General features: G+C 36.9%; 1 protein-coding gene across 2 annotated transcripts in view; it reads left to right on the top strand.

The window, feature by feature from the left end:
• Lnpk (zinc-ribbon metal-binding protein lunapark) overlaps positions 1 to 24577 on the top strand; it is a 78494-nt gene that overhangs the window by 40341 nt on the left and 13576 nt on the right. For both annotated transcript variants that reach the window (XM_089089357.1, XM_089089356.1), the window contains exons 4-6: positions 7945 to 8131; positions 15460 to 15514; positions 18958 to 19200. In XM_089089357.1, coding sequence (XP_088945483.1) covers positions 7945 to 8131; positions 15460 to 15514; positions 18958 to 19200 — 485 coding nt within the window. The remainder of the gene's footprint in view (positions 1 to 7944; positions 8132 to 15459; positions 15515 to 18957; positions 19201 to 24577) is intronic.

Genomic DNA, 24577 nt, shown 5'->3' with positions numbered 1-24577 from the left:
CCCCCAACTGCACCTCCTAATCCCTGTACGTTTTAAGGTTCGAACTTGTGACTCCGCCTCTTTAACAGCCCCCCAACTGTGCCTCCTAATCCCTGTACGTTTTAAGGTTCGACCTTGTAACTCAGCCTGTTTAACTCTTTAAAAAACGTAGTTTTTTTTCAAATAATTTAAAAAAGAAACTTTTTAAACTTTTAGAGTTTCTTTTTTAAACTTTAAATTAAGTATATCAAAATTTCCTCTGACGGGGAATCGAACCCGGGTCTTCCGCCTGACAGTCAGGAGTAACGACCGCTATACCAAAGGGACACAATTGTTCTTGTATTTTTAGTATGTGGAATGTATTTTTGACGCAAGTAAATCCCCACAACAGTTGATATTTGTTTTTTGGAAAACAGGGAAGAAAGGATTGGATGGGTAAGAAATTTTAAGAATAGGATTTCGGACCCAAGGAAAGTTAATTGTCGAGTTTCGAGCATACTCAGGCAACGGAAGAGGGGGGCTAGGGGATGAAAAAGTAACATTAGCCCTGCGAGTAAAATAAATTTTTTTGTAAATATAAATTTGGGGGATAGTTTTGTCGATATGGAAATATCAAAAGACCCTAACAGGTTGAATTCCGCTTCAAATGAGTCCTCATTCACCCGGATCCGTTGCCAACTGTGGCCTGTAGGCGTGGCTGATAAAAAAAAAAGAGAAATGAACTTTAAGTGGCTATATTTGGTTTTTGGAAAACAGGGAAGGAGTGATCGCATTGAGCTGAAATTTAGAACGTAAGCTTCCGAGCCCTAGGAAAGCTTAACCTCTAAATTTCAGCCCAATCGGACAAAGCTAAAGGGGGGCTGTGTTTGGAGGGTTGAAACTTCCGGCCCAGTTTTACCCATGAAGATAAAGTCGGAGGGGGGTGAAATTTTGCACGTTTCTTAGTTGGAGCTTGGGCTACAAAATGCGATCACCGCTGTCTCTCTGCGACCGCTAGGACCGGAAATCGCTTAACATTGTGGTGGGTCGCCTCTTTATAGAGGCACAAGTGTGCCTCCTTGATGACCATTCCGATCTTGAAAAGCTCTTCTTCTGGGATTTCAAATTCTTTGTTGATATTTAATTTTGCTGACACCCACTGTCTCTGTTTTGACTCCATATTTATCCCTTTTCTTTCCATCTTTTGGTACCTGGGATGAGACTCCACTATTATTCACTGAATTATACTTTTTCGTTTGAGGTTGTTGACACTCCACATCTGTAGCTCTTCTTTTTGTAGCTGATTTGCCTATTTCAGTGTTCACACCTTCTGCAATATAGGGGTTAACACAATCGAACATGTCTATTTCCTGTTCATTATATGCTTCTCTGCTACTTGGTAAGGGTGGATACTCCTGATCAAGTAGTGGACTATATCTATTTTGCGTGGGTACCATTGGTACATAGGATGATACACTGGGTAAACACATGTTATTAGGGCTATTAGAGTGGATTGGTATAAACATTTGCCCATACTGGTTAACTACATGCATTGTTGTTATTCCTTGCATATTTTGGTAGCCATAGGGGATTTTGACCGGAGCCCCTGATGGCTCCATTATTGTCCACTTTCCTCTTCTTGCAACAAATATTCTTCAAGTCTTTCCAAATTGACAATATTGTATCTCCTTCCTTACTACAGCTCTAGTCTGTCCTTTTAAATTCTGTGGCGATTGAATTGGATAACTTTAAAATGTCTCAAATTCACAATCAGTAATATATTTTAATCTTTATGAAGCATCAATGTATAATCTAAGTTTTGCTAACTGTAAATAGATGGTGTTGCATGATCTACAATAAAATTTTTATGTGTATGCCTTTTTACTAGTACTACATTAATGAATGCTATAAAGTAATATAATTCACTGTCACTTATAAATTCCCTAGTTCTTCCTTAATGATAACACTAGTCGACGAATTTGTTGCTTTGGAAGTTGCTAAGGATACTCAACTTAAATCGTGCCCGTCCTTCAAGTTCGTCTTGTGGCCTTTTTCCTCGTAATCGCATGAATGTGCCTTCTGTATGCCTCGCGGCTAGATGAAGGAGTTTAGAGAAGGGAATAGGCGCACGTTATCTTTCCATCTCCTTAGGGGACGAGGGCAAGAATCGGGATTTTGCCTTGAAGATGATTTGAAAGCAACGGGACTGACTCATCTGTTGCACGTGATTAAGCCACTGATGTTACTAGAACCAGATCTTGGTGGGAATTGTTTGTTGGATTTTAAGGTACTCGAGGGGTCTGACATTTGAGATTATATTAAGCTTGGTGATTCCGGCGTTTTTGGCGGAGGTATTTAGTTTGAATTCGGCAAGTCAACACCGGTCATCCACTTTCAGCGTCAAAATTTCGCGAAAGTAGATTGCAATGGGGGTGATCAAGGTATCAAAAAGTCGTAACTTAAGCCTAAGAGACAAAACCGTGCTACACCATATGGGCATAAGAGCTTTGAGACTGGATCATATAAGGGCAGGCCGCCTATTTATATCTTTGAATGACTGTTGTCGCTGGTGAACAGACTACCAAGGTAGGGAAACTCATCGATCTGCTGAACAATTTCTCCGTTAAGTTTCAGCTCTGATTTAATTGCATTCTGTGGTTTTTATGAGGAGCACACAGTCTTTGTTTTGGATGCATTTATTATTCCAAAAGAGCTAGTCACTCCGAGGACGTCTTAAGCTAGGCTTGTAGATCACCGGGCGTTTCAGCCATTTCATCGTTGTCATCGGTATAGGCTAGCCTATCTATCTAAACAATCAAAATCCCCCTCTCCCCACCCCTCTATGTGTGGCCCATAAGTTGTTTCTACCAGCGATAGAACTGCTGTGAGGAAGAGGCTAAAAAGCTCTGGGGAGAGGAGGCATCTTTGAAGGCATTAATCATGGGATGGTTTCTAAATTTAGAGTACATATTTTTGATAAGGTCGATTAGGATTCGTGGTTGTTCTGTAATGGAGGAGTGTATGCCACTGGCAATTTCTCCAAATAAGGTCAAATCCTTGGTTAAAGTCAATGAAGAGTTGGTACAGGTTTAAACTGAATTCAAGATATTGTCAGAAATCTGGCGTGGCGTGAAAATTTGGTTAATGGTTGATGTCCCGGTGCGAAACATGGTTTTGTAGTCTTGGGTGACTGAGGACGATACAGCTCTGATCCGCTGGAGTATAATACGGGTGAGGATATACTCTGGGTTGTTAGGCTGATAGGACGGCAGTTGCTGCTTATCGTATTTGGTTCCTTTTTTTTTTAGCAGAACCACGTTGACCTCGTACCCTGAACTCCGGAAATGTTCTTCTTGACAGATCTTTTCCACTATCTTGTGGAAAAGACCTAGAAGTGGTTCACAGAGGAATCTCAGCAGTTCTGCTTGGAACCATCCGGGCCAAGGACCTTATTTGTCTTCAGGGGTCGGATGCCATCCCCCTTATTGGCTGTGTTACCTTAGGTAGCTTGTATAGGAGCCAAATGTTTCGCGACTTAGCCTTAAAGACAGATCTTTACCTCGCGATATGGGCATAAGGACTTCGAAACCGGAACTCGCAATGGTGAGCCGCCTTTTTATACTTTTTGAGTGGCCGTTGTCGCTGGTGAGGAGACTGATAAGGTAAGGGAACTCGTCGACCCGCTGAACACTTTTTTCGTTTAGTTTCAAGCCTGGCTTGATTAAATTTCTTGGCTTTTGTGAGCAGTACACAACTTTCGTTTTAGATGCGTTTATTATTCCAAAGGGATAGTCGCTTCGCGGACGTCTTTAGCTGCGGCTTGGAGATCCTGACTCTGATAATTCTTAGAGCTAAGCAATCTTGGTTCTAAATAGGTTCTTTCATAAGATAGCCAAATAGCCCAAGATTTTCCAATTTCTTTCGCGAAAACGCTAAGATATGGCTAATTCACGGTCTTCAGTACTGGGCAAAGTTTTTTTTTTTTTTTTTTTGTTCCTGAATTCGCGGTGCTATCTACTTTAAAACAATAAGGTGTATGAAAAAAGTGGTTTTAGTCCTGTTTCGTGGGCTACAATGAAAGAAACTTTAAGGTGGCCAGTCCACATTTTATGGATGAAGGCTGACAGATTGCCAAAGATTGTGCTTTTTGACCACCTATCTGGGGCCAAACAAAAAAGGTCGTTTCAAAGGGTGGTGGAATTGGGTAGGGTAAAGATTAGAGCTTTGAATAGATGGGCAGAGAAAGACCATGTCTGGCAATGTGGAGCTGAGATGGCTTGGTTTTGTATTGAGTTTTTAGTAGTAGTGGCAGCATCATGTGTTTTTGGTGGAAAGTTCCGTCAGCATCGTCAGAGAAAGTTTAATTGATTCTTTTAGAAGCAATCAAAGTTCCATTTGGATAAAAGTTAAGTTTGTTTAAGAACCATTATTACTCAATTGTATCATGAATGACACCGTGGTGGGGTTTTTTTCGGTTTAATCTCTCAGTTTCTGCTCAAAAACCAAACAGTGAAATTTCTCAGTAGGTTTGTCCAGTCTACTCAGCAGAATGCTGACTTTATTTTGGCCAATGTTACAGGTCTTTTTGAGACTTTATTTTCTAGTAAGTGATTATCTAACTTTATCCACCTTTTTGTGGGTAGAAGCCCACTTATTACAGAGGACCAATGCAGAGTTGCTTTTCAATTTCAGAATCCTCATTAGTCGCAGGATGATGCAGGACTATGGATTGCCAAAGATTTGACTGTTTGACGATCCATCTAAAGCCAAACAGAAGAGGTCGTTCCAACTGGGGTAGATAGAGGTCATAAGAAAGGATTTAAAGGTCATTGTAACTTTATGGGAGGTGTTGAAGAGTGAAGTTTTCGAATTTTGAGCTGGAGGAAGAGCGTGCGCGGCTGTGTTAGGCTGCGTAGGAGCTGACTCTGTATATGAACCAATTCGTTACGGAAGCTTTCCGTGATTTCTTTGTTTATGTTTGTGTCAATTTTAGCTTCTGTGTTATTCATGCTGATTTGCATGTTTGCCATGACGTGGAAACTGATGTATGATGTGGAAACTTTACATGATGGACATGTAAAATATCAGTTTAACACATACAGCACTATCAGTGTTTTTGTCTAGCATATCATGCTTATGTTAAGATATTTATAAACAAAAGGGACGCAAATGATTCACAACAATAAGACAACTCATCCAACACAAAGCTGCAGATTGCAGCTTAGTCTATAGACCTACAGTGTATAAGATGTAGTCTTGAGCTTCTGGCTTGGGCGTTTATTTGGTTGCTTGGGAGGCAGAGTTGAAGAATTGCCACTGATTTGTAGATTTTCTTTTATTCTTTTAAGCGTGAAATTTGAAAATTTACATGTAACCGGTTTCTAGTATTCTCGTGGCACAATGATAAAATTAAACTTGGAACTTACAAGTAATATGAAGCTGATAATTTGAAATCATTTTCAGTTTCTTTGTGATCGGCACGTTTTTTAAATATAGATATGTAGATTTAACTCAACTTTCTTTATGCCAGGTAGAAAGATGGCCAGATGAAGAATCATAACTGTGTCTGACACCAGAATGTTTAATTTCATTTAACTTTCAGTGAATCACTTAGAAAAATGGGGGTGCACTTCTTGAGAACTTCAATTCTGTTAAAAAAATTATCAGCCTAGTCAAAAAAATTTTTTAGGATTCTGACAAACCTTGAGCCAACTATTGTGGTTGATGTCGCCCAGTCTTTTAAAAAAAAGTTTACTGCAGTGTTTCTCAGTAATTAGGAGGCCACGCTTTTCATATTCCCAATATTTTTTCTTTATTTGTTTGATATGATTTACCTGTTTTTGTGTTTTATAAGTACCAAGGAAATAAAAATAAAAGCAGTTTTCATCAACTACATCCATTTTACTTCTATTAATATCTAAAAACCACGATTTTATAAGATTTTCAAGCTGTTTTATTTCAGAATTATGAAGTTTTTACAGCAGTTTCGTGTTTTCATTCTTGTTCCTACGTTGAACCCAGAAAATTAACGAACAAAACAAATTAATGAAATTCCACGATGCTTTTATTCGTAAGATTTCAAACAACAATAATATGCTAATTCCAACTGACGACTACACCCTCCAAAGAAATTTACGCATTATTATGCTGTTTAGCACCATATATTCTTAGTTTGTTTTTTTATGATTTTTTATTTACGTCTTCGATTTTTGAATTTGACGTTTACTACTTACAAAAGGTATATAACGGTGTATCAAATTTTTTTTACATTGAAAATTGGATTCCTAATTTTTCCATTTTTGGAAAGATGTATATGGTCATGTAAGTCTCCGTTAAACCAATTCTAACATTCAGATATAATTCTTACTGTCCTTGGTACTTTAAATAATTTTTCCCTCACCCTAAGAAATAATGCAACTGCAAAAGTAATTCCCATGCCCTTCTTGCTAGAAACTTCGGCCTACCATCCCAAGAAAAACGATCAGATACTACTGCTATTCTGCACTACAGCGCCATGGTGCCTGAGAAGGACTCAGCTGCTAATCCCCATTCATCCCACTGTATTCATATTTTCTTTATATCTTTTTATCTCACATTTTGGACTGTAATTGAAGACATTCTGGACAACCATGATGCTCATTTTCATCAATTGACGCATTTTCTTAAGCTATTTCATAATTCTAGAATTAATTGTGGGTGAATTAATTTAATCTTCACTGCCCTTGGTACTTTAACGAATTGGCTTTATCTATCTTTATCTATTAATTTCTTTATAGATTAAGCTTTATCTATCTACCGAAATTTTTTTTTCTATTTTTTGACATTTTTCTTTCATTGGAAAACACCTTGAAAATTGGTTGAAAATAGCTGAAAAAAGACAACTTTGCTAATATTAAGCAAGTTTACATCATTCCTTAGCAAAAATTATAAGTAAAATCTTAATTCTTGTCCAGTGAATAGATCTATCAGAGAGTAATGAATGCGATGACCCAAATATCTTGTCCTTTCGGCCAAGTTTCAGCTGTAGGCTTTTCGAAAGTTCCACAGGTAACATAAATCTTTAATGAAATACTGATATCTTGCTTGTGGGGCCTTTGTTTCATAATCCTATAAGGGCCTTGTTAAATTACTATATTTTACATTTTTTTTTCACACATGTATATCTTAATTTGATAACTTACAAGGAGTAACAACATATGAAATATTTAGTGCACGCATTGCCAGAATTTGGTTTTCTAAGAGATATCCTGACATAAATCTTCCGTTCAGCTCCTTAACAAGTGTGGAAAATTTCGTTAAAAACAAAATGTTTTGAATTTTTACAAGCTAAATATCAAAAAGTTTAAGTGGTAGGAGTTATAGGGTATGTGTGCCCAATCCGCAATGATGCCCATGAATACACGCATGAGTGCTGGCAGGACAGAAGTCAGAAGTGTGCTTGTGTGTCCCACTATCTTGAATATTAATGAGTTCTTTAAGCTATAATCCATTGCACATAAGCGAGAAAGTTGTGAGTTTGTTTGATTCAATTATCTAATCTCTTATCTGATACAATTCTTTGAGTCATATTTTTTGTGTGTCACCATTTTCAGTGTCATATCAGCACACAGTCATAGGAGGAATGGACGTGGGGGTTGTCTATTATGAGATTGGGTTTCTTGTGTTGATAACCCCCCCCCCCTCCTTTCTCTCTTCTCTCAGGGAGCATGGTCCTCTAAGATTACAAAGTTCATAAAAAGTATGCTTAAAAGAGATAAGCTTCCTGCAATGAGGATAAAAAGAGGAGTTCTTGTCCTCTCCCAAAAGAATAGCTGAAATGAGGCTCTTGATCAAAGTAACTTGGTTACGGCGGGCTTTATTTCACAAAAAATGAAAATATTTTTATTTATGAAAAATAAAAAATATTGCGCATGGAAACCAATGCATTAAACTCTTTTGACCTGCTCTTATTCAGCTTTGGCTTTAAATTTGTCTTTATTTTCGCAGAGTGTATTTTTCACAGAGGGGCTTGGGGTGGCACTATCGTCGAAATATTCGGATCAACGATTCCCGATTGAAAGAACTGAGGGAGAAGAAGCAGAAGATTTTGGAACACATTATGGAAACTGAGACCTATAAAGTAGCTAGAGAAATTTTGGAAGTTTTTGCACCTGAACAACTGAGCAAACATACGGTATATTTTATTTTATGCTTTCAAGTTTTGTAGCGCTCAGTCTGTAGCCATAGATTTAAATTGACTTAAAACGTCCTGTGAACTTAATATCCTCCAGGCTTGAAAGAGTCTACTGTTTATTTGAAATGTGAGAGCGGTTCTAAGGACAAATAAATTAAATCAAATATAATAAATGCTGTAATTGATTAATGTGCTTGAAAAAAAATCAACTAAGATTATTTTTTGGCTAATTTGACTAATTCGAGCTAATTTGACATATTAAAATTAGTTGCATTAGATTCTTCATTCTCATATACATAAGTGCACACGCCGGAAAAACAAACAATCAAAAGCCAAAAGGAAATTAAATTTTTGTACCCAAAACCCAAAACCAATTAGGGAAATATTCCCAAATAGGGAAATTGTACCCAAAACCACAACTACTAATGACAATTTAGTGACAATTATGACAATTTGTAATTTAGCTAAAGCTCAACTGATTATATAGCTTGATCTAATCTTTTATGGGGATTAGGAAAAATTTTTTGGGTGGTTGGATTGTCAGACCCTTTTAGGTCCAAATATAAAAATATACTGTATGGTCCTTTTGATTGTTCATTGGTAGCTGGCGCACTATATAGGGAAATTGTGCCCGAAACCACAACTACTAATGACAATTTTTTGCAGCCGGAAACGCCCATGGCCAACATAACTGTGCGCGCTCCTCCATCCCAATAACCAGCTATGTAATCATCTTCTTTACCTTTTTTGAAAGCTTTTTTTGGTGAGTTAGACGATTTGCCATACCAGCAGCTCATTTTGGTCGATCCTTGAGCACCTTTGTAGACACGGTTTGTTTAAGGCCACACTAACTAGTCACGTGTTTCAGGCACTGAGCAAGAACCTTAATCTCCAATGTCTAACTTGAAAGAAATAACCTTTACTCGCCAGAGACGTCTTAGTCCCCACCGCCTTTAAAATAATGTTCATATTTATCATCAACCGATGCTGTGTTGTATTTCAAGGTGTTATGATAATTTATTTAAAACTTTGCTCTAGCTATGGTATGTTCATTTTAGGATGTGTATTAAATTAGTTGTTAATTTTGGTTTTCATAATTATTTTTATTTTCTGAATGTGTCTTTGTAAGGGTTGTTAAACTTGAGAATTCAGCAGAAATAATTTTTTTTTTTCTTTAAATCAGTCATGCCCTATTTTCACGTAAAATACTTAATACAGCTATATGCCAAAACGAACGCTTATTGCCCTAGATGTTCTTGTACTTTTTTATTGGTTAGGCATAAGTAGCAGCAATCGATGTTTTGCTACCCTATCCCCTTTGGCTCGGCGGAAGTTGAAAAATATGATGTAACTATAGTTGCATGGTTTAACCTAATGCTTTTATTTGTCAAAATTCAGATATCTTTTGCAGGGGATTAAATTTTTTTTTTTTTTATGGACAGTCTTCTCTAAGTACATGTTCACTGCTTCTTATAAAAGACGGAATTGCAAAGGGAACTTTCTTTTTTAATTGTAACTTAAATTTGTTCCTCAAATTTATTTCACGATTTATTATAAATTTATTTAGTGCACCAAGTCTTGCTTGATGTCCTTAAGCAGATGGGATATTGTAATTTAGCAAATTAGTCCTTTATCTATCCCATTCAATTTAAAAGAACGCTATATTTCGACATTTCTGCTCAGTGTAGGGATCAAAACCCCGAATTATTTCTAAAACAAAGCTTCCAAGCTAGCTGATATCCTCAATGATATCTAAACAATCCGTTGATTGGTTGATATGATTGCGTTATTGTCATGTTTATGCATGAACGATGGCAAATTACCAAAAATTGCGCTTTTTGGAAGCTGATCTGGAGCCAAATGAAAAGTAGAATCTTCTCCAGTGGGATGGGAAGTGGAAGGGCCGTATCTTTTGGGGCGGGGGGCTACATAAAAAACAAATCAAAAATTTGTTTATATTCATTTTTTTTACGTTTTTTACGAGTCGGACAAACATTTTTTTTGGGGTGGGGGGTATCAAATCCCCTACCCCCCTCCCCCTGGACACGGCCTTGGTAAGAGGTAATTACAAAGGATTTAAAGGAAATGGGAGCTTTACTTGAGGAGTGCCTCTTTTAACACATAGGGGAGGAGGAGAGGGTGTATCCCTACTGGTTTCATGTGTCTTGGTGTTGTAATGAGTTGCCAGTAGTAGAAATGTAGTCGTAGTTGTAGGTGTCAATTTTTATTGTAAATTTTCGTCATATAAAGTTTCTTATTTCCAAATAGGGTCAAAGTTAATTGTGAGATATGACGACTTAAAAGATTATCCTTCTTCTTAAATTAAATAAAAAAAAAGTTTTCAACTGAAAGTAAGGAGCAATATTAAAACTTAAAACGAACAGAAATAATTACATATATAACGGGATCGCCCCCTCGTCAATACCTCGCTCTTCAAGTTAAAGTTCGAATTGTATCCTAATTCTTTAAGAATGACTCCTTAATCAAAAAGGCCGTTTAGTTAGAATAAATGGCTCTTTTAAAAGTGCAAAAAAAACTCTAGCGTAAAGAGCGAGGTATTGACCTCATATATGTAATAATTTCTGTTCGTTTTAAGTTTTAATATTGCTCCTTATGTTCAGTTGAAAAAACTTTTTTTATTTGATTTCTGATCGTTTTTTAAATAATGTTGGGAAATCCGGCTCCCCTCCATGGAAAATTCTCTTTCCCCATGAAAAATTCGTCCATGGAAAGATCCTCCAGCGTAATTTTGTCAGACAAGTAACCTGTGGGGGATGACATTAAATTTTGGGGATTTGATACACTCTGGATAATAATCAAAACTCGATATCGCTGGTCCGTCTACTATTATCTGTACTTGGCTTCTTATGCTTTTGATCAATATTGAGCCGCACCGCTCCTTACTTTAAGTTCGTTAACGAACTGTTTAATACTAACGAACCACTCATAAATTTCGGTTCATTGAAATTTAGTTTTAAATAGATTTATTGCCATGAGTTGTCATGTCACCACTAGAAGTTTTTTCGTCTTATAAAGTTTCTTAAATTCCCGAAATTGAGCTAAAGCCAATTTTGGGACACAAATCAATTCTATGACAGATTAAAAGATCAACCTTCCTTTTATCATTTTTAAATTTCGCTTCATTGAAATTTGCTTGGTAAATTGATTTATTTTGTTAGCCATACATTCATTCTAACTTGAGACTGGTTGGGTAAATGTTGATTTTGAATTCTAAATATGACAAAACTAGTACATTTAGTCCTTTAAATAATGAAGGTGGACTGATATTATAGAAAAAGAAGTAATTTTTTATTAATGATATTAAATAAGAAATTAATAAAACAATAATAATAAAAAAATAAAAAAAAATAATAGTGATAATTAATGATAATTGAGTTCGAAATATAATATGACTAAGAAAACTTATTGAGAAATAATTTACAAATGTTGGCACACCTAAAAATAAAAGTGCATATGAAGACGTTCTTTTTTTTCTTTTTTTTAATATTTTTACTCTTTATGTCCGCATTTAATATCGGGTACAATTTAGCCTTGGCTAAGAATTTGCTTTAAATTGCTTTTCATTTTATCTTTTTTTATTCGTCTGCTCCCAAGTTTTGTCCGACCTGGTTCTAAAATCTCACCTATCATTTCACTAATGCCCGTGCCACATCATAGTCGTATCTATCGATAAAGAAAGCTAAATATCATGAATGACATGGCAATCTTCTTATTTTTAGCGTCACACTTGTATTTAAAAAGCAAAAAATTAAAATTGTAAGAAATTAGTTTAAAGAGTTTAGAGAAATTAGTTTAAAAATTATGAACAGAAAAAACCATTTAATCTAGTTTTGATTCAGTCGCTGTGTACACTTCATGTGATTTCCGTAAATGTGAGGAGTTTTTACTAAGAAATTTCGAGGAAAATTCTGCCTGGTTAGATTACAAGGATTTGTAAATAGACGCAGTTACGGCCCTCGTTTGTCTTTACAACAAGTTCTCCTCGTATTTTAAATTACGAAAAAAAAATTTCCTTCAAACCATGGGCCTATCCATGGGCACTGTTTTGTCTCATATTTGGCAAATTTTTACATGGATTTCATAGAACAGTCTGCTTTGAATAGTTTCCACTTAAAATGTTCTATCTGGTTTCGTTTCGTTGATGATATCCTTTCTGTTTGGGGAACATGAACAAGACTCTTAGAGATTTTTTGGTACATTTGAACTCTCTTGATTCAAATCTCCAGTTCACAATAGAACTCGAAGATACAGGCAAGCTGCCTTTCTTGGATGTTTTGATTATAAAACTACTCCTAGCCTTGAATTTTCTATATATAGAAAGCCGACCCATAATGATCAATATCTACATTTCTCTTCATATCACCCTCCTTCTGTGAAAAGAGGGGTAATAATCTCTTTGGTCGACAGAGTTTTAAAAATCTGTTCTCGTAATCATATAAATTCTGAATTAAACTATGTCAAGCATATTCTACTGTGCAATGGTTACCCAATAAAACTTATTGAAAATACCATAGATAGACGGTTAAAAAAGATAAAACAAGAAAATAGGGAGCCCGTCCCCTTTGATTCAGTTACCCCGGCAATTGAGACAAAACTTTCATCACTCTACCATACATCCCGAAACTTGGCGATAAACTTGGAAAAATTTTTAAAAAAACAATCTATCTGTTTCTTTCAAAACTGAACAAAAAGTTGAACATTTTTTCAATTCAGGAAAGGATAAAACTAACCCTGTACTGGGTAGTGGTGTCTAAAGAATCCCGTGTTCATGTGGGAAATTTTTCATTGGTAGGACTCATCAACAACTAGGTGAACGGTTGCATGAACACAAAATTTTAATAGATAAGTCCCTGAGATTGAAAAATAACAATGACAACTTTGATTCGGCATTGGCCCTGTATATTTTCGAAAATCCGATCCATCTGGTTCTTTTTGACGAGGCAACCATACTATCTACTGTAAATGGTCTACCGCAAACTTTTAAAGAGGTAATTGAGATTAAAAAAAATACATAAACTGAAATTTAGCAATAAATAGAGATACTGGAGATATTTCATTAAGCCCAATTTATGACAGTTTAATTTGAAGGACTCAATCAATATTTTTGCCCGGTATAACTATTTGCACATCAAATGTTGAACGAATTCGTAGACCAGCTGAAGCTAAAGCAAAGCAAAGGATTATTGCTCAATCATCATGATAGATTTCTTTTTCATTGATTCCAACCTGGTTCTTATTTAGTTTTTGTTCTGTCGTTGTAAAGTAAACTTCGAAAGGTTAGATTTTTGTTGGTTTCTTTTTCTTTTCTTTCTTTTTTGTTTAGCACTAAGGACGACTCAGCAGAGGTCCTTGTCGAAATATTTGCTTATTTCTTCTTCTTCATGGTTCGCCACTGGCTGACAATATCCTCGTTTTTTCACCTTTTTTGATTTTATTTTTCATTTTGTTATTTTCTTTCCTCTCTGAGTTTCATTTGTCATGTATAGCCAGTGTGGTCTGAGAATGTATTTATTTATCCTGGGCTTTCACCCACCCTTCCTGCTCACCTTCCTCAGATTCTTCCTGGTACCCATTTAGAGCTGGGTCGACTCTGACTGAGCTTATAAAGTCACGCCACTGACCCCCGTTCCAAACCAAATAACCGGCCTTGTCAGGAATCGAACCCCCGCCAGTTTCACGATTTATAACTAAGTTAAAAAAAAAACTATTAGCCTACTAAACTTCTTAGTACCGAGACATAAAAGTTTTTATTTATGCTATGTTGTGGCACCCTTCACACATTCAGGTTTTTTGTGTCCATCGACAAAAACAAACGAGTTACTGGAAGGTTAGACTAAATTTTTTACTAAGTTTCTTAACATTAAGATAAAGCTAAGTTTCACTGTATATAATTACGTTTAACAAAATACGTCACTAAATTTCTTTACATCAAAATGTAAAAAATTTAGTTTATGCTGTGTTGTTGCACCGTTCCTTTCATCAGATTCATTGTGTCCATTTAAACAACAAGTTGCTGGGAAATTAGACAAGGAATGCGCGCAGGGGAAGAGGTTGCCCAAAATTTTCTTCTATTTCTGGGCATTTCCAGTTCAAATTATCAACTAATTCTTTTTTCACTATTGATAAGGCCACTGTAATTTCACATGACACCAAAATGTCGATTTCTGGTGACATCTATGGCACCCCAAGGCTGCGAAGCATCACAAGTGTATCAATGATGTCTCTATTGTCGAAATCTCGTAACCGGATTTCAGCAATATTTCCTCGTGAATGATTCCCCTCCCAGCCCCCTTAGTTAGTGAAAATTGACAAAAGTCGTTCTTTCTTCGTTTCTTTTGCATTAGTAATTACCCGTTAGAACTACATTGGGAAGGGCGCATTTTATGTAAAATAAGATTTGTTTTATACACGATTTGAAGGTGAAGATTTGAATAAATTTCCATTAGATGAACTAAAAAGTACAAATTTGCTGGATAGTATTCAAATCTGCATTAAAGTTCAAATGGGACAAGAAGTGAAAGGAGTAAGTAAGATTTGGTTCAAATTGAAAACTGAATTGTAATGTCCATCGAGAATGCGGTCGTTCGTAATGTCCTATAGTTGACAGGGAAACGCATATCGAGCTGTATCTTTCTCATCCCAGCACCAGCAAATCTACAGCTTTGCAGATCCCCAAATTGACCCAGTTCCTATACCTTAGAAAGCAGAGTTAACCCTGATAGCCATCGGAAACCTTTATCCAAATTCTCTTTGCGTTATGGTTTAAAATATATCTTTCAAACGGTGTCAGCTGTCAACAGATTATCAAAGGTCCTGCGATGGACTTTTTGAATCTCCATCTAGAACAAGGAAATTTCTTCATGAAAATGTAGGGTAGGGGGCAAAATTTATTTTTCAAAATATAGGCGGGAGGATTTTTTTTTTAATGAAAATACCAAAAAGGGTATTTTTCAAAATCTAGGGGAGGGTATGACAGTTTGTATAACAGTTTGAGTTACTTTACAGTTAAAGTGGGTCAGTACCTTGGCTCTGAGTACTGCTGGAATATACTTTTACCACTGACGTTTTGGTAGTAGTCTATTGAGACATGGAGAAATCGGAGGAATATTATAAGCTACAGTATTAAATACTGTTAATCCACTTTCATCGGTAAACCATATTTGATACTATGTGTATATGCGGTCTGAAAATTAGAGATTCTTTCATATGCGTATTTATTTGTCTTTTATAGATTTCGCTTTCTTATTTGTATTGTTTTTACTACTTTGTGTTGGTTTTTCTTAAAAACAGTTTTTTATTTTTTGCAGCCACTCAGAGAGATTAAACCCCAGAGAGGCGAAAAGGCTTCAACTCCTGGAACAGGTATGTGTAAATGTATTGATCAGGGCCGTATCCAGGATTTTTGTTCAGGGGGGTTTTTACTAATTTTTTTTGGGGGGGGGGTAATAATTTTTGACTCAGTTTTCGACTAATTTTACTGATTTTTACCTAGGTTTTACTAATTTTCGACTTATTTTCGAATCGGTCAAAAATTTCGGGGGGGGGGGGTTGAAACCGGGTAACCCCCCCCCCCTGGATACGGCCTTGGTATTGATTAAAAAACAGTTTTACCATGGAAAAAAAAAACAAAAATGAATTTCATTGAATAAAGAAGTAAGATGATTAAAGAAAGATAAAAGATACTGAAATAGAAGTAAGGCTATAAAATAAGGGATGGTAGGATAAACATAGAAAAGGAGTATTTGTATGGATTAAAAGTCATAATATATACATATTATGCTTACTTACTGGTAGGCCCTTGGCTATTCTATGGTTTTGGCTTTTTTTTTCTTGATGCTAAGCTATCATATAGGTTACTTTCGCATTCAAGTATGTGTATTTTGTAGTATCAATAAAACAATCACTTCTTTCCCTTTTTAGACTCTTCATTAAATATTAAAATTTTCTTTTTATTTTATGTTATCTTACTATTTCATTATAAAATATTTTTGCCTTTAACCAATGACAGCTATCTATACGAAACTATTGCTCTTAGGCATCTGAAAGCTAGGTGACAAAAGCTTTTAAAAATAAAATCTCTAATTGGTGATCTTGACAAGTGAGTACAGTGCTGAACTGGTGAGCTATTCGAGCAAATCGTGCTGAGCGAGTCAAAGTTCCCCTCGTGTGCTTGTGAAATTATTTGATTTTAAGTTCTATATATTTACTTCAAATATGGCTGAGAACAGCGAAATAAAAGCGTCCTAAGGTATTGATAGGCGCAACGAGGGCATGGGAGGGGTGAACATGGGATGGAGGAGCTTGTCACATGTTGGGATGCTATCAAACTGTCATAAAATCGAAGAAGGCAACATTGAAACTTGTACTCCACATGTTCGGTCTGATAGTATCAATTTTGTGGATGGAGAACATGTCGGACCGCGAATAAGAGGGTAGGTCAAACTCCTATTATATGCTCGCCTTCAGGTGATCTGCTACTGAAGCTCTTACAGGGGCAGAAATAGGGCATCTACATCATTTAAGTAGACTGTGGTCACTGCCAAGCTGTGAAGAAGAAGGAGAATCCACAGCAGCTGAGCCACAGACAAAGAGAAAAACTTATTTCAGGCAGTCATTTTTAAACAACTACGCCCGCTTGCCCAAAAAAAGCTGGCTACCAATGCTGCTCCAAAAACGGAGATTTTCAGATGAATTTGATTGACTTAAGACTGCTGCCGCTTTGGGGGAAGCGTAGGGTACGTCGCAACTCCTCCAGACTGACCGGTCTGTTGCTAAGAATGAGGCATCGTCGACAGCAATGTTAGCCATCTTCAGGAGTTTGTTGAGGCTATTCTTTCACCTTGACCGGGGTGGGACCAGCCGTCAGCTTTTGCGTCGAAATTGTAGACTATTTGGGTTGGGGTTGTTGTCGGCATACGTAGAAAGTGTTCAAACCACCTGAGAGTACGCTGTGCTATTCGGACGGAGAATGGCACTAGGGAGGTAAGCATAAGCAACCTTTCTCCGCTTACAAAATCATCCCACTGAAGTGTCTCAATCCCATGGACCTGTTTCATTTAACAGACGTCTATCATGTTGAGGATTGAAGATTTAAGGGCCATGTTTCCGCTGCATAGAGCTTACGTACCGAGCTTACGGATGCGTTATGAATTCGCATCTTCGTGCACCTAGAAATGTGCCAGAGAGTGTATCCAGAGGGTGTTGAACCTTCCGACGATAGACGAGGCTTTTGATGTTCGGTTGCATACCTCTTCATCTATGGAGCTACCATTAGGCAGCACAGAGCCAAGGTAAGAGAAATTTCTAACAAGTTCAATTGGAGCTTCGTAAACAGCTGTGTTCTAAATGGGCGAAACTGGGCTTGGGGACTCAATTACCATTGTCTTAATTTTGACCCAATTAATCTTCAGTACCAGTTTTGCTGCCTTTTCCTGTAGGACTTTCAGAGTGTCCGTCAATTTTCGATTGATTCGGCAACGAGAGCAAGATCTTTTGTGAAGTTGGGCCCCCCGCCAGAACGCGATTTCCAGGCTGCAGACCGACGGAAAGGTGATTCATAGTTCGTGTCAAGACGTATTTTGTTATGTAATTGGAAAGTTCTGGGGTGGCGGCACAACCTTGGCGAATACCGGTTTGATGTCGAATGTTTTGCTCGTTTGTTGTTGACTTCGACGTAAATTTCCCTCTTTTCGTAAAACCTTTCGAACAGCTTGCAGTATTTGTCAGGTGGCCCAGTTGATCGAAGTATCATTCATAACGAGTTGTGATCCAGTCAAATTTTTTCAGATGACGACCAGAATTTTCTGCAAAAAGTTTCTCAAGTCCAGACCGTATCCAGAGAGGAGTTGAACAAAAACCCCTGAGGTTTTTGTTCAACTTGTAAAAACGTAACAAAAATATGTATGAATAAATTTTTGATGTGTTTTTCGTACCCCTCCCTCGCCCCCGAACAGAATTCCTGGATATGCCCTTACCTCAAGTTCACAACAATCAAGAAAACACATTGCTCAATTTTGCGTGAAGAACTGATTTTATTTGTTTAAAATTTTTCTATCTTTCCCTTGCTGAATATAATAAATATTAATATCTTACACCCTTCCCAAATGAGAGCATTCTGTTTGAGGATGTTATGAATTTGGGAAAATTCTGTAAAAAGTCTTAGTAACTTTTGGGCTCATATACAACTTGTGACTAAAGCTCAGATTTTTCTTGAATAAAATTCGTGGTTGAAAGGGTTAAAAAGTCAGAGTCTAAAAAAAACAGGCTTTGGTAGAGCCTTTCTGTAATATGTGATAGCTTTTCTTGCTCATTTCTAAGTAATATTAAAGAAATTAAAAAACAAATTAAGACCACAAAGGTTGTTTTTTTTTTCTCTATTTAGTGCTTGGTTCTGTATATTTTGAAGAGCATAGAAGCAAAAATACCGCTTGCATGGTCAGTGATAAATTTGGGTATGTGGGAGGGTTTTCCTTTTTTGGGGGGGGGGGGGTGGGACGTTGGGTCTTAAATTCGAACCATTGAACCAGTCCTGTTGAAAGGAAAACTATCCTGATTTAACAAAATTATATGTTTAACGTTACCACGGCTAACTGAAAAAAAGGCTTCAATGACAAATAGTCGCTTCTTTCCACTTGCAAGATGGTTTTATAATATTTAATATTTTCATCCCTTTTGTTCTCTTGAAAAAATTTCAATAAGGCCACTTCTTTCCTTCTTTTTTTTTACCTAAACTGCCTTTTTTTGTATCAAAAAGTTTTTCTGTGGTAGAATTTGCTTCTTGTTGATTCGCTGTTTGTATCTTGCAGAGCTTAGGAGAAGGAACACCGCTTTGCCAAGCATTGAAGTCACAGCACCTACTCCACTCCCTAAAAACATGTCAATGATGACATCACCGGTGTTGCGGAAACCAGTGGGTCGACCTTTGGCTGCTGTCCAGGAAAATGCACTAACTCCAATTTATAGAGCTGCCAGACAAGGTCAAGGAACATCCTATCTTGATGACATACAAAGCACTCCGGGAGGTGGCTACGTAGGAAATGTTTCATTGAGTAAGTTGTATTCATTCAAATATAGTGTAGAAAAAGCATTGTGATATGGGGGGGGTGGAATTCGAGTCCTGATGTCGTTGATTATTTTGTTGGGAATAGGGTCAGCCGTGTGACTCTTTAAGGTCAGACAGAGTCACCCCAGATTCAAATGGGTACTTGGGTAAATCTGGGGGGGAAACAAGGGGAGAGCGGGATGATTTGTCCCTGATAACGCAAAGCAATCCTGGCCGAAGGTAGAGAATCAGGAGATCAGTGCTTGTGCTATGCGGATTAGAACAAAACGGAATTTTCCATTATTAGAACCAAATGGACAAGGAATAACAAAGTAGGCCAAATGAAGCACATGACAGAACTTTTCAAACAAGTGAAACAAATAAATAAAGTAAAATAAATAATTTGTGTATGGAAAATACTGTCCTTCTTGTAGTTGCTTTTTCAAGTGGGCTTAGCTGTTTTGTATCGTGGAAAGGTTTCACAAATAAAACATTGACTCGTACGATTTCTACCATGTGACAAAGTGATTAAAAATAATACAAAACTAATTTAAATTGAGATTAGCTTTGGCTCCAAAGAAGCCGATTATCTGGCGTGATATTGTATAAAGTTTTCAATAATATGCTTGAATAGTAAAAGCAACAATTATGTCAATGTCCTCTACTACCATCTATGGGTCATTAGTGAAATTTTATCCCCAGGCGGATAATACATCCCTTGGGACTTGTGTCGCTGGGGATCCACAATATCTTATGCTAATCAATAGCATTTTTTTTTTATTTCCATACCTTCTTTTGCAGATCCATTTGCCTCTCTAACCTGAGATTTGATTAACCAAAGTATGGTAATGAAGTTCTCCATTACCACATTTTGTATACAAAGCCAACATTTTGGCGGATAATATGTTAGTGTGGGTGAGGGGAGGGGCCAAGTACGGCCATCCAAATTTATAAATGCGTATATACACTTCATTATTCTGAAAAAATCGTCTTCAAAGTTTCTCAAGTTTTGCGACACTTTTCCCACCAGTTGCATCACATTAGACAAAGTATTGAAGTGAAAAGTTGTTAGGATTGGTTTTAGACAGTATTCTGTCCAATTGTGCAATTAAAATCCATGTCAAAGTTCACTGACACAGCTGAATGGCGATTTTTCAACTTTGGCAAATAGGGCAAATGCTGCAGATACGTGTTTTTGCCAGAAAAATCTTTACTGAGGATTTTAATAGGATATTCTTGTATATACCATTTGACTCGCCTCTTTGAGCTGAATTCAGTAGTATATCTAACTCAGAAAGTGACTTTTCATGTATATACGCGTTTGTACCTTTGGATGACCGAGTTCTAGACGGATTATACATTCTATATTTTATGTGCAAGAGAAACAGAGCAAATTGGCTGAGTCTGACTGTTTAAGCAAATTAAGGTATTTTACCTAAATATTGCACCTAATTTGACGAAAAAAAGTATAAATACTATGGTAAAGTCAAAAACTTTCAAATATATCTCAGCCGATTTGCGTCATTGCGGTAGAAATCATGATTACACTGAACAAGAATATCTACTATACATGTCTGCTTTTACTAAACGTCTACCAATACTACCATAAATGTCTACTTCTAATTTGGTCATGGAAATAATATCCCATGGATATTTTTCCGATTTTTGTGGAAGATCAAAGATTTTTTCTGGAGACGTATGTGTCGGGGGGGGGGGGGTCAAAAACTGAAAAATGTCATTCTTAGGTTGGAATTAAAAAACAATTCTGACGGAATTCCCCTCCCTCTTTCTTTGGGGATTTTTTCTTAGGGGGTATTTCTAGATTCAGTCATCTAAGATTTTTTTTTAAGATATTGACGTGTTTTGTACATATTTTACTGGGAAACTCCTTGTGCTGTCTTAAATGAGACATATCCATTTTTGTCGCTTCATTATATGCATTTTGTGCATTATTACATATTTTATCATTTTTATTTGTTTTGCACATATTTTACTGGGAAACTCCTTGTGCTGTCTTAATGGGACATCTCCATGTTTGTCGCTTCATTATATGCATTTTGACGCACTTTGTGCATTATTATGTATTTTAGCATTTTGATTTGCTTTGCACATATTTTACTGGGAAACTCCTTGTGCTGTCTTAAATGGGATATGTCCATTTTGTCGCTTCATTATATGCATTTTTACGCATTTTGTGCATTATTATGTATTTTAGCATTTTGATTTATTTTTTTTTTGCATATATTTTACTGGGAAGGTTGTTGTATTTTCTTTATAGGAAAACATTTATTCTAGTCGCTTCGCTCTATGCATTTTGATCGCCATCTCTCAAGTCGCCCAAGGCACTACTATATCTTTGTTAATTTTGTCCTTAATGGAAATAATGACAACAAGGGTCATTCCTCGTTCAGCGTTGCCATTTTCACTCATTTATTTTTCCTTTTTTTACATAAAAAATATGCCTAATCATGATAATCATAGGCAGCGCGCTGCCTAAGTAAAGACCGATGTGGGCACAATGTTTTTTTTTTTTTTTTTTTTTTTTTTTTTTTTTCTCCACACCCGGGCACTTCGTATCGAAGGAGTCGTCGTAGAAACTTCGAAAAGGGCTCATTCGATTGGCAATTGAAGTGGCTAGTGCCCGTTTTAATAGTTGAAAGTGATTGGAGGGCAACTAGCCCCCTCCCACGCCCATAATTCCCCCAAACACATTCAATCAAAATCTTGAGATAGCCATTTTGTTCAGCGTAATTGATTTCCAGATAGAAAATATGTTTTTGAGGAGGATACTCCCCCACAAACATCAGGGCAAGGGTTTTAAATTATGCCCTGGGGGCATATACAGTTTCTACAGAAGGTATTGTCGTAGAAACTTCAATATAGGTTCATTCGATTGGAAATTCAAAGGGCTAGTACTTTTTTGAATAGTAAACAGTGTTTAGAGGGCAACTAGCCCCCCTCCCCCACGCCTGTCATTCCCCAAAACACATCCAATCAAAATTTTGAGATAGTCATTTTGTTCAGCATAGTTGACTTTCAGATAGAAAATATGTTTTTGAGGAGGACACTCCCCCACAACTCTTAGGGCAGGGGTTTTATATTATGCCCTTGGGGCATATAAGGTTTTTATAGAAGGCGTTGTCGTAGAAACTTAAAAATACGCTCATTCGATTGGAAATTCAAAGGGCTAGTACCCTTTTTAATAGTCGAAAGTGATTTGAGTGCAACATGCCCCCCCCCCCCCCGCCCTTCATTCCCCAAACACATCCAATCCAAATTTTGAGATAGCCATTTTGTTCAGCGTAGCTGATTTCTAGATAGAAAATATGTTTTTGAGGATGACACTCCCCCACATCCCTCAGGGCAAGGGTTTTAAGTTATGCCCTGGGGGTATATAAGGTTTTTAAAGAAGGCGTTGTCGTAGAAACTTCAATAAAAGCTCATTCGACTGGAAATTCAAAGGGCTAGTGCCCTTTTTAATAGTCGACAGTGATTGGAGGGCAACTAGCCCCCCCCCCCCACACCCATCATTCCCTCAAACACTTCCAATCAAAATTTTGAGATAGCCGCATTATTCAACATAGTTTTAAATTCTGTAAATTAGGTCTTTGAGGATGACAAACTCCTCACAGCCCTCAGGACAAGGGTTGTAAGGCCCTAAAGCGTTGTCGTAGAAACTTCAACAAGGGCTCATTCGATTAGGAATTGAAATGGCTAGTGCCAAAAGTAATTGGAAGCACCCCTTCCACGCCCACCATTTCCCCAAACACATCCAATCAAAATTTTGAGATATTCATTTTGTTCCACGCAGTTAAATTTCAGGCAATTATACCTGTTAGCAGGACTCTTCCCCCACAGTCGTGAGAGCAAGGGTTATAAGTTCTAACCTGGGGGCATAAAGTTTTTATTGAAATCTTTGTCGTAGAAACTTGAAAAAGGGCTCATTCAATTTAAAATTCAAAGGTCTAGTGCCCTTTTTAATAGTCGAAAGTGATTTGAGGGCAACTAGCCCCCCTCTCTAGCCCACCTTTTCCCCAAACACATCCTCAAAATTTTTAGATAGCTATTTTGTTCAGTGTTGTGGATTTCCAGATAGAAATTATGTTTTTTAGGAGGACACTCCCCCAAAGCCCTCAGGGCAAGGGTTGTAAGTTATACCCTGGGGGTATATTCGGTTTATATAGAACGCGTCGTCGTAGAAACTTCAAAAAGAACTCATTCGATTGGAAATTGAAATGGCTAGTGTCCTTTTTAATAGTCAAAAATGACTGGAAGGCAACTAACACCCCTTCCACGCCCATCATTTCCCCAAAAATATCCAATCAAAGTTTTTAGATTGCCATTTTGGTCCACGCAGTTTAAAGTTCAGGAAATTACACCTTTGAGCTGGACACTCCCCCCACAGTCTTCAGGGCAAGGGTTATAAGTTATGCTCTGGGGTATATAAGGTTTTTATTGAAATCTTTGTCGTAGAAACTTGAAAAAGGACCCATTCGATTGAAAATTCAAAGGGCTAGTGCCCTTTTCAATAGTCGAAAATGATTTGAGGGCAACTAACCCCCCTCTCACGCCCACCTTTTCCCCAAACACCTCCAATCAAAGTTTTTAGATAGCCATTTTATTCAACGCAGTTGAAAGTTTTGGAAATTAGGTCTTTTAGGATGATAACCCATCCCCCCGCAACCCTCAGGGCAAGGGTTGTAAGTCATGCCCTGGGAGTATGTAAGGTTTTTATAGAAAGCGATGTTTTAAAAAAATCAAAAAGGGCTAATTCAATTAAAGATCTTAAGGGCTAGTGCCCTTTTAATAGTCGAATGTTATTGAAGGGCAACTAACCTCCCTCTCACGCCCACCATTTCCCCAAACACATTTAATCAAAATTTTGAGATATCTAATTTGCACTTACTTGCAATAACATAATTTGCACCTTACTGAAAAAAACACAAATGGAATGTGCATTGTCAGTTTAATATACATATACTGATATGTGTTAATAAAAATGTTAATATTGTTTTATTTATTAAAGTCATAAAAGTAAAAACATTTATATTTTTTTCAGTTGAGTGGGAACCTTATTCCAACCTTGCAAAAGTATAAGGGTTTTCATCCTAACTCAAGTTAGGTTCTTATTATTTTAAGTTTGACTTGGCTATTTACTGTATTATCTTTCCTTTTTCGATTTCATTTATTTATTTATGGTGATTTGTGGCAGTTTTACAATTGGAACTTTGTTCTATTTGATTTTTGCTCATTTTTGGTTTAACGGAGTTCTTTACTTTTCTTTGAAAAACTTATTTTGTGAAAAAGTTTTTTTTAATTAATTGCTTATAATAAATGAGCTTTTACGATGGCATGGAATAGAGGAGCTACTTTGTAGCATAGTG

The sequence above is a fragment of the Artemia sp. Qi Xiang Cuo genome, chromosome 5 (genome assembly GCF_049724085.1).
Source record: "Artemia sp. Qi Xiang Cuo chromosome 5, ASM4972408v1, whole genome shotgun sequence".
NCBI lineage: Eukaryota > Metazoa > Arthropoda > Branchiopoda > Anostraca > Artemiidae > Artemia > Artemia sp. Qi Xiang Cuo.
Note: the sequence above shows the minus strand (reverse complement) of the source record. Positions and strands in the feature narration are given on the sequence as shown.